This window comes from Akebia trifoliata, chromosome 2 (genome assembly GCF_017979445.1).
Source record: "Akebia trifoliata isolate Shusen 1 chromosome 2, ASM1797944v1, whole genome shotgun sequence".
Classification (NCBI taxonomy): Eukaryota; Viridiplantae; Streptophyta; class Magnoliopsida; order Ranunculales; family Lardizabalaceae; genus Akebia; species Akebia trifoliata.
Window position 1 is genome coordinate 29,488,888 of NC_141376.1, and position 11,129 is coordinate 29,500,016.

The 11,129-nt window shown below is 33.9% G+C and overlaps 1 protein-coding gene across 1 annotated transcript; it reads right to left on the reverse strand.

Annotated features, from left to right (window-relative positions):
* Positions 1–3,193: 3,193 nt before the first annotated feature.
* On the reverse strand, positions 3,194–8,373 carry LOC147410074 (putative disease resistance protein RGA4). The gene is made up of 3 exons (XM_086432262.1): positions 5,192–8,373; positions 4,476–4,522; positions 3,194–3,539 (listed from the first exon to the last, which is right to left on the reverse strand). The coding sequence occupies exons 1-2, from the start codon at positions 8,237–8,239 to the stop codon at positions 4,514–4,516; spliced, it is 3,057 nt and encodes a 1,018-aa protein (XP_086288388.1). The 5' UTR covers positions 8,240–8,373; the 3' UTR covers positions 3,194–3,539; positions 4,476–4,513.
* Between the last annotated feature and the right edge of the window lie 2,756 nt (positions 8,374–11,129).

The following is an 11,129-nucleotide window of genomic DNA, read 5'->3' on the forward strand; positions in this document are numbered from 1 at the left end:
TAAAAGACGAGTTGATAAGTTTACTTGGTGATTTGCTGAGTTCACAAGAAGAGCAATTTCTATTGCTCTGAAATCTAATTGTTTGAGTAGACTCGGCCAAGCATTGAATTAACTCAGCGAGTTTTAAAACTAAGGTTATAATTAATCTGTGTTTTCAACCATACCTCTTGAGAACCACTGGCACCAACACTTGAAGAGAACATCAAACTATATACTTCTGGAAAGGAAAATTATTAGCTTCCAACGTAACTAATGACAATGAAAGTTAAAGAATGAAAAATGTTATAGGGTGAATTACCATTTTGTGAGCTCATAATGAGTTATTTACTATTCCGTTCAACTGTTCATTTTAATTACCAAAATGTGAATGATCACGTTTTTGTTATTAAAAAAGAAACTTCAAAATGATAACATTTTTGGTTATTAAAATGAACAGTGAGCCGAAATCGTAAATGCGTCAAAAGTTGATCACTTTTTTTTTTCTTTTTTTATTAAAAAGATTAAAATAAAAAACTCTAAATTTTGACGAGAATGTTCAGAACTATTTCTTCATTATCTCCACAGGTTGATCTAGGATTAATTAAGAACAAATATATTTTACTTACGGATCAATTTGATCAGATAAGTTTAATAAATTATCTGTAATTGAATTCCCAAAAATTGGACTATAAAACTCCTTTTTCAAAAATAATGGTTTGAACCATAATTTTAAATCTCGATTTAGCTCGAATATCCATGCGCCAAATCAAGTATAAAACATATTAAAAATAATTATTAATGTTTTAAAATAAATAAAAATATTTATTAACTGAGTCCATTAACTGGGAACGTGCCCCTACAAGCTTGGATTTTGGGCTTTTGCAGATAAAGCCCATGATCCAACAAATTCAAGTGATCGACATATTAAATATTGGGCCTTACACCCAAATGAATTAGTTTGGCCCAATAACAATCTATAAAATCCTTAAAATTGGATTTGGATAAGTTTAGCCTTTAAACAAACCAATTAAATCTCTTTAAGTTGGGTATAATTAGAAAGTTAAATTATCTTTAAGTTTATAAATACAAGAGCCTCCCTCATTTGAAGAGTGATTGGATCACTTTCTCTCAGAAGACAGAAGCCCTCCCTCTAGAGAAGAAGAAGCTCTCAAGCCCTCTTCCAAAGATAAAACAAAGTTCTTCAAAGATTCGAACTCCGATTAAACAGAAGATCAAGCATCAAGCCCTTCTCCGAAAGTCAAGAATTCTTTCTCTACCGATAAAGCGCGAAGTCCGGAGAGAAAAAAATCTACATAAACCTTTACAGAAGATCAAGTTCAAAAACCTTTTTTTAGAAACCAACAAATCCTTCTCAACAGATAAAACGCAAAGCCCGGAGAGAAGAAAATCTATACAAACCTCTACAAAAGATCAATCTCAAAAGCCCTTTCGTAGAAGCCAACAAATCATTTTCAATCAATAAAGTGTGAAACAAACCTATACAGAAGATCAAGCTCAAAAGTGATTTTTCAAAAGTCAAGAAAATATTATTTGTCAATAAAGCACGAATCCCGGAGATAAGAAAATCTACAGAAGCCTCTAAGAAAATCTAACACAAATAAAGTCATCGTCAAAGCAATCTTTTCAGTCGATTAAGCGCAAAGTCCGGAGAGAAGAAAAGTTATATAAGTCATTATTTTGTACTGGACTGTTAATTAGAGGAAAACATTGAGAGTTGTATCTCCTTTTTATCAAATCAATAAAATCATATGCGATCTTATTTCACAAATCTCGAGATAGATTTGTTGAAATATATTGTCGATAACGTGTTTAATCATCTTTATCACACCTTATACCAACTCTTTTGATAACCAACATGAATAAATTTTTTGCCCAACCAACTCTATTTAAAGTCTTATGAAGAGTACATTTTAGGAAATTAATGGGAAAACTCACATAATGCAAGAAGTGAATTACCATATCATCTAATTAGATAAATGAAAATGTCTAATACCTCTTCTCCTACCGAGCCTCAGTTCCTCTATGTTCTTACATTCTAGCACCAAACAATTTCCTCTTTAAGTAAATTACAATTAATAGTTTCTCTTCTCAGAATTTCAAACTTAGAAACTGTTTATTTGTAATAACTTACTTAGAAATTGAGATTGGTTACCATACTGACAGATTTCTTTTTGGTTCACCGTTTTTATTGCAAACTGTAGACTTATTTTCAACAACAATAAATGGATGGACTAATTTACAATAAATGGTGCCGATCTCCACCACCTCCTACGCTTCTATGTCTCACATAATGTAAAGCTTTGGTCTTTGGTATTAGCATGGACTAATTTCTTATTGATTTTTAATTATGTTTAATTGTATGGAAGATGACCTATTGACTGGAGGAAATAACTTTTTCTTTCTGATGATTCGAAGAGAAAAAGTTATTTTTTCTATAAAATATTTTAAACCACAAAATGAACTACAAAATATTTTAAACCACAACATCAAAGCCTTATATCCAAAAAATGGGGCAGGATATAACATGAACCCATCATCATCAAAGCCTTATATTGAAAATTTGGGGTAGGAAACAACATGAATGGAAAGCTATTTGCTTATGTCGAAACATGTAAGAAAAATCCAAATATTGGCTTCCTAGCTTCATGACATGATACATTCTCAGAAAAAGGGATCTATCAAGTTCTTTTTAGCATACTCTATCAAAGTTCATCCCAAGGGATCTATTTAAAGTCTAACTGAATATAGAATGTAGGGGTCATTTAGAAATGGGAGCTGCTATTGCCACACCAACTTTTACTAATGCCACACCAATTCCTATGTAAATCACCAAAGAATTGCACATAGTTGGTGTGGCATTAGTAAAGGTTGGTATGGCAATAATAACTCTTTTTAGAAATTCACCTTATTTGAGAGAGGAATCTCTTACTTCTTGAGTTACCCACAAACTCATTCCTACAAATTCTTGTTTTCTGTTCAAAGAAAACACATGAGATATAAAATAATTAGTTGAATTAAATCAAAACAAAGCATTCACTAAATATATCCAAGTAAAATACTTATTGGATCTTCCTTTTCCCTCTTCCTTCATCCGGGCTTGGGACCGGCAATGTAAAACATTTAATTTTACATCGGCGGAGTTAAAAAGGGGTTAGTTAACAATACAAAAACAATTATTAGTTAAACAATATACGAAGGAAAAAAATTATTTTACAAGTTAAAAAAAAACAGGTAAATAAGTCTAAAATAGTAAAACTAAATGTATCTAAGTGCCTCTCAAAGTCCTTGACTAGGAGGATGACAAAAGCAAGTTAAGAAGTCTAAGGTAGTGGAACTACATGTATCTCAAAGTACCTGACTAGGAGGATGGCCATCAAGAAACATGTTGCAGAAGAACCGAGTTATTTACTCCTACACCTCACTTTGGATTTCTCTCTACATATGCAAATTCTTTTATAGCTCAGTAATCATTTCCTCATGTTGCGTATTTTGTAGATCAGTCAACTTGTACTTCTTGAAGAGTCCCTCTAGATGACAATCTGTAGAATTCATAAGTGACAATTACCAAAATCGTAACAATTGTGGCCCCTACTTCAAAATGGAACAATTTTGACAGAACGAAGGCACTAAATTTCATGAGTAAGAGCTGTCAAAAAAATAATCAACGGATTTGGCCCATTGATTTTTGAATCCGACTAACAAACTTTCGATGGCAACCATCGAATATGTGGGAATTCGATGGTTTCAATCTGTCAAATTTCTCGTTTTTCACATAGTGTTTACTTTTTTATGAATGATAGGTAATGGCTAAGATTTATTCAACGAATTATCCAACCAAGTCATGGTAATGGATAAGATTGATTCGTCAAATCAAGTAAGTTTGTTGGTTGTGGATTAAGTTTGGTTCGGACTGTGAGGGGAAAAAGTCAAGTTCAAGTTATGGGTTGAGAGAGGCAAGTCAGGTTAGAGTTGACCCAGACCTCCTTCAGAAACTCAACTCGCTGAAACATTAGTTATTAGTGTTTTTATGTACTGATTTGAGCAAATGGACGGACTTAATGAAGTTGGTCCGATTCAAATAAAACCATAATATTTTGAAGAACTGTTGATTTTTTTACATAAACAATTTTCCAACCACCAATCTAAGTGAATCAAAAAAATTTCTGATCCATTTTAAATTTATACAATTTTAAATTTCCTTTTCTAAATATGATTTTGGGAAAAGAAAAATATAATTTCATTAATGAAATATCCTTTAATGATCCAACCTCAATAATATATATTTAATATCATATTTTTAGGAGCATAAACTCGGATGCAAATTGAGTCAAATTGATGACTTAGCGAGTCTGAGTCACCTTGAAATCCAAGTAATTGGTTGAGTTGACTCGGTCAATTTTCAAATCAACTCAACGAATAATAAAACTAAGGTTACAACTGAACACTGCATGTCAGATCTGTGTTTTCAACCATACCTATTGAGAACCACTTGCACCAATGCTTGAAGAGAACATCAGCAATACTGGAAAAGAAAAGAAAATGATTAGCTTCCTGTGTAGCAACTGAAAAGAAAAGATTAATGATAAATGCAACCCAAGACTACAGTCCCATTCTAAGTTTAAATATGTAAAAAAAAAAAAAAAAATTAAATTGAAATGTTACGGAATGGAAAATGTTATAATTTAATTTTAAAACTCAATATTATTGGAAAAAAATTCATAAAATTTTAAAATAAATCAAACATTTTATTTTAATTTTTCCTCAGTAAATCAATGCATTTTCATTCTAAAATCGAAAAGTTGATTCCATAAAGTGTTGGAGGTGAGTGTCGCACGTTACCAAATAATCGGATGAAATTATCTTATTTACTGGGGACAACAAACGTTTCAAACTATATGTAAAATCAGTAATTAAAAAAAAAAAAAGATAATTTTAATAAATAAATTGTATTTCTATTTTATTTTTATTTTTATTTTTTATAAATTAAAAAATGATCAAACTTCAAATTGTAATTTTAACCCTATTGTAAATGCACATAGGTAATTAAGGGGTATTTAGGGTATTTTAGTGAAAAAACAACAAAGCATACCGTGTATAACTTGGGGATGTGTGATATCTTGGGCCAATATTCGCCTCTCCTTTTGGCACTGTTCTGCTAGCAATGGACAATTGTAAAAAGAAAAAAACATACCGTGTATAAGTTGGGGATGTGTGATATCTTGAGCCAATATTCCCCTCTCTCCTTCTCGCACTGTTCTGCTAGCAATGGACAGTCGTAAATTTGGAGAGTTTGAAGCGTGGTGGGCAGTCCCTCCTTTGGCAAGGTTGCTAGTCTTTCACAATTGTTGATGAACAATTCTTTAAGGGAGTTGAGGTCTTTCAATCCATCTGGCAAGGATGCCAGTTGAGGAAGGCTATAAAGATACAACTCTTGAAGGGATACTAGGTATTGTAGACCCTCATCTAGAGTAACCAACTCTTCACAATCTTGGATAAAAAGCTTTATGAGTGCTTTTGGCTTCTTTAACGACCCACTGGGTATGGCCTTTAGATTTTTAAAATTACGTATCCTCAAGGAGGAGAGAGCGGCGAAGTAAGACAGAGAGCTTAATATCCTCTCATTGCAATTTATTAAATTTAACTCACGAACATTTGTCAAAAACCTTGGAAGAGCAATCAAATTCATGCAATCAACAATTCCAAGTGTATGGAGGCAAGGGAAATCACCTTTTTCTTCAGTGTCACTACTCCATTCTACTAAATTTGGGAATGAATCAATATAAAGCTCTTCCAATGAGGGAAAAGCCTTATTAAACAGGTTTCCATCAACCAAAAAATCACCACCGCCTAGATATAATCTCTTGAGGGAAGGTAGCTGACAGAGAGGAGGGAGGGTTTGACATGATTTACAATCCTTTATCAGCACTTGCTCTAGTTTGGAGAAAGACGGATCCCCAATCCAGCTTGGAAATCTTTCACCATTGTAGCCTTTGATTTTTAGGATTCTAAGATTAGGGTGAGGTTGGAACCTTTCAAGTATTTCCTCTGCAATACTTACACTCTGATAATCTTCCCATGATAAATCCAACTCCTCCACTTCAATATATTCTCTATAATCCAGCACGACCTCTTCCGCATTGACCACATTTTGGAGCCCTGAAATCTGCAATCGACCTCTGAGGTTAATCAATTTCATCAATTGTCCTATCTCATGCCCACTATCTTTACCAACAACGAACTTTGACAGTGCCCGTAGACATGTTAATCTCCCAATTCCCTTTGGTGTCGAACTCATTTGAAATGTCTGAAAGGTAAGATCTCGTAGGTTAATCAGGTTTCTTGTGTCCTTGGGTAACTCAACCAAATCAATACAGCCACTAAGATCTAATGTCTGCAGATTATAAAGGCTGCTCACTGATTCAGGCAATCTTTGTATATATAAAGATGAAAGGGCAAAGTATCGTAGGTGTTTCAAATTGCCAATTGAATCGGGCAACTCGCTCATATCACCATCCAATTTCAACACATGAAGGAATTTCATTTGTTGGAATAGATTAGTGGGGACCATTTTAGGTTCAGACCCCGGGAACACTAGTAAAGTGTGAAGCCTTTTGCTTTTAAGAGACCGCTCAAACATTGTAAGAGTGATGCAAGAAGCATACCGAGCCCTTTCAGGAAAATGAATTAATTTTTTGTCCTCCATTCTAAAACATTCACCTTCGGAAAGTGATTGTGCTAGATCATGGATCAGATCATGCATCTTGTAGATCAATATGTCATATTTGTCTTTCTCACACTGGAAGAATGACCTCCATAGCAAATCATCAAAGTAATCACAACCCACATCTTCCATTTCCCTTTGCCCAACACCGGATGTAATAAAACCTTCCCCCATCCACAATTTGACCAATTCCTCCTTTTCAAATTCATAGTCCTTGGGAAATATGCTACAATACAGAAAGCACTGCTTTAGATGTGAGGGCAAGTGATGATAACTCAATCTTAGAGAATTTAAGATATCATCTTCTCCTCCTTGTGGCAATTTCCATATTTCACTGTTCAAAATGTCTTTCCATTTTCTTTCTTGTTTCGTACCTTGTAAGGTGCCTCCGAGTGTCTTTGCAGCCAAAGGTATACCCCTGCACTTTTTTACAATTTTCTTGCCAACCACCACCAGATCTGGATGCTCATCCCAGCTCTCAGTTGGAAATGCCCGTTTTCCTAGCAATAACCAACAGTCTTCATCAGACAATTTTCCTATGGGAAAACTTTGAATAGTGCCCATGATCTGTGAAACTTTTTCACTTCGAGTGGTGACAATAATTTTACTCCCCTTTGCTCCACATCGCAAGGGAGCTCTTAGGACTTCCCACTTTTTAGAATCTTCATTCCAGACATCATCTAATACGAGTAGAAATTTCTTCCCACTCACTATTTTCTGAATTTCTTCCGCAAGTGGGGATAATTCCTCATAATTAGATGATTGCTGTTTGGAAATACTTTCTATAATTGCTTTTGTGAGTCTCTTTAAATTAAAATCTTCAGATACACAAACCCAACCTTGCATGTCGAAATGCTTCACAACCCTCTTGTCATTGTAAATTAGCTGAGCAACAGTCGTCTTACCAACTCCACCCATACCGACTATGGGAATAACAGAGAGCTCCTTTGCAACAGACCCATCCGATACCAACAGATTTATTAACTTCTCTTTATCATTTTCTCTACCGAAAACATCTGATTCATGTATCAAAGAGATGGCTTCCAGTCTCGTCCTGACTTCAGGTAGCCTTAATCCTCCATCTCCATCACGAAGATGAAGATCATTCCTTTCCTTTGCAATTCTTTCTAATTTCTCATTGATGTCCTTTATCTTATGACTTATCTCATATCGAAATTGAAGAGACTTTAAACCGAAACAGGAAAGGAAGAAATTGCATACCTGCTTCCACTTGCTAGTTTCCACTTTGGATCGTAAAGCTTCAGTTGCACACTCATCCAATATGTCTTCGGAATCGTAAGCAACATCTTTAAGCTTTGTCATCCAATCTCTCACCGGCTTTGAATGAATTTGCTTTTCCTCAGCATCCTGAAGAACCGATTGAATTGCTGACATGAAACTAGACAATTTGTCCAACTCCTCCTTAACACCCCATAACAATCCAAACTCTGTTACAATTGAAGAGCCAAGTTGCTCCAATACAGGCTTAAGAAAAGCAGATGCAACTGATTTTGCCATGCTTATTATATAAATCTCTTAAGAGGACTATGGAACAGAAAGAGAATTGCAATTGATGAATGAAATTGTTGATGTTGAAGAAGAAGAAGAAGAAACAGCAGCAACAGCAACAACTTTTGACTTGTTTTGGGTGGTGCATGTGCTTACTCAATAATTGATGGTGGTAGGATCAGCCATCAATTATTAAGGGTAATTCTATTGGCACCCCGAATTTTACTTATTACACCTCAACTAAATTAAATAAATAAGGTGAGTAGATTAATTCTCATTTTAAGAGAGAACAACATCAACATTAAGTTGTCGGAGTAAATGATTGTCGATGGTTCATGTTCTCTCTTATGGATTTTTAAAGAAAGAAATCAGTGTACAATTCTTATTAGTGTATTATGGGAAAATTCTGTTATGGAAATTTATGCTAGTTATGATTCTAAATAGTGTGTTAGTTTTAACTGGATATGATTAAATAATTTAAATAATTGGAATGTAACAAGTAAAAGTTGGGGTGCCAACAGAAGTTCACGCCAATCGATTGGATTTAAAGTTGACTCGATTTAACAAATTTTATGAGTCAACTCCATAATAATCAGTTCAACTTGTTAACAGAGCTAACTCAGTTGTGAAATCACCAAAATCAGGTCATGAGATAAGATTAAAGCCCTTATATTAGTTTTAATCAATTACAAGTTTGAAAATAGTTTTAATACTTTATAATTAACAGTTGTGTATTTTTTTAAATAATCATTAAAGAGAAATTTACCAACTCATGAAGAAGAGATCTCCAAATTACCATGACAGTACATATTCCAAAATAGTTACCAAATCGTGGTTATTACTCTGGTGGTGATTTTTCTTTTAAGCATCTCCAATTAAACCTTACATCTTGAAATATGGAGATCGTTTTGCAAAATTAAACTCCAATAATCTTCAATTTTGCCAGAGATGTCTATATCACTAATCGCTTTCTCTAATTTCCTTTTCTTTCCATTCAACGTTTTAAATCAACCCACCAACAAAAGTAAAGCAGATGTTTTTTTTAAGATGTCTTTTTTTAAAGGGGCTGGTTAGAGTTCAACACTGTCTAAACTTTGTCGAAGATGCTGTTTTGAAGAGATTTTTTTGAACGGGTTGGTTGGAGATCCCCTAAAATGATAATATAGTAGGGGTAAAATTGGTTTTTCACCAAATTAATATTAGGGGCATTCATAGTATTTATAAAAAAGTGAAATAATTATTTTTTTTTCTAACTAACTTTGTAAATAGTTTGGAATTTGTACTTTCCTATTAAATAAGATACCATTTCACAACATGTTTAGGGTAACCGACCCTGAAGTACAACTGTAAACTCAGTTCGATTTTTATCGAAGGAGTCGGTGCATTTTCAATTTGAGTTGACAAATTGGTTATTCACCTAAAAAATTCAATTGAGTCAACCAAGTTTTGTGTTGAATCCATTTAAGATCCTCCAAACTTTGGGAGGAACCTTGGTATCCTCAAAAATGAGTTCCTTGATGAATTGCACTATGATTCTAGAGTGGGCCCTAATTCTAATGTTGATGCCCTTATCAGTGGAGGGGAGCGAAGGACTGAAAACTCTCAAATGGTTGAAGGATTGGAGGGTTGTTGACAACGTAGTCTGTTGCCTTTGTAGAGATTAGGAAGAAGACTTGAACCACTTGTTTATTAAGTGTATATTCATGTGAGATCAGTCTAGGCAGGGCTATTGAGAAGATGTCTGGACTATTGGCAACCTGGGAGCTGATGTAAAGATCATTGTAAAAGAATTCATGAAACGTTTGGATCGCCAAACGTCTAAGCATAAGGCCGAAGCCCACGGATCTCAAGGGGCGACGAAATAAGAATAATTCGAGAAGATCGACTCTTGAATGGAAACATTGAAATCTTCAAGATCAATTTATTTGCAATTGAGTTTTCGTTTTTAAACCCGATTCATTCGTTTACCTTGATTTTTAGACATTTTTACTATTTTTGCAATTACTTGGTGTGTGAATCAAAAAGTTTCTGATACCTAATTGTTCAGTATTCTTTTGAGAATTAAGGACCAATTGGAAAATTGTTATTCGCATTGCATCAAGAGCCTACCTTGAAAATGTTTTAATTATTAGTTTCAAAATTTTGAATTTTAGGATTAGAAAATTATCGTTTTACCCTCAAATAGGACTTTTGCGTTGAAATGTTATTTTTTGATGTTTTGGAATGCTTTGAAATTAATTTTTCGTAAGAAATTCAATGAGAGTATCGATTTATATCACTTATGAGTTTTTGACATGAAATGATTATGGACCCTATGAGGGCGTTTTCGTAATTTTGTCGAATTTGATAGAAATTTGCGAAACAGTTTATTTGATTTAAATTCATTGTCTTATGTGTTTAAAAAGATTTTCCTAAGCATAATGTAGGCTCTAGAGATGTTTTAATGTCTGGGGTATTTTAGTAATTTAATCATTTTTTTAATGATTTTTCTCCTAAAGTTTCTTTTTGTCCCAAGAAGTAGTTATGCTTATTTATTTGTAGGGTTCGTCAATATATATATTGGTAGGCTATTACTGATATACTCAGTTGAGTTGACTATTATAATTTGCCCCCCTGGAAGAAAATCCTAGCTCCCCCTGGTTCAAACCCCCATAATCGCTATTTCATTTGCTAATCACTAACTCTTTATCTATCAATAAACAAAAACAACTTTGCAGGAAGCATTCTTTGTATCATGGGTTTTATGTTTCTTTTTAAGGCTTCTCTTATGAGGATTGTTTGTATCATGGGTTTTATGTTTCTTTTTAAACAAAATCCCAGCCAAGAGGTGGCATATCTGAGCCGATTATTTGGTCTTGGCAATGCATAGTATGGAAGTTGAGTCCTCTCAGAACTAAGA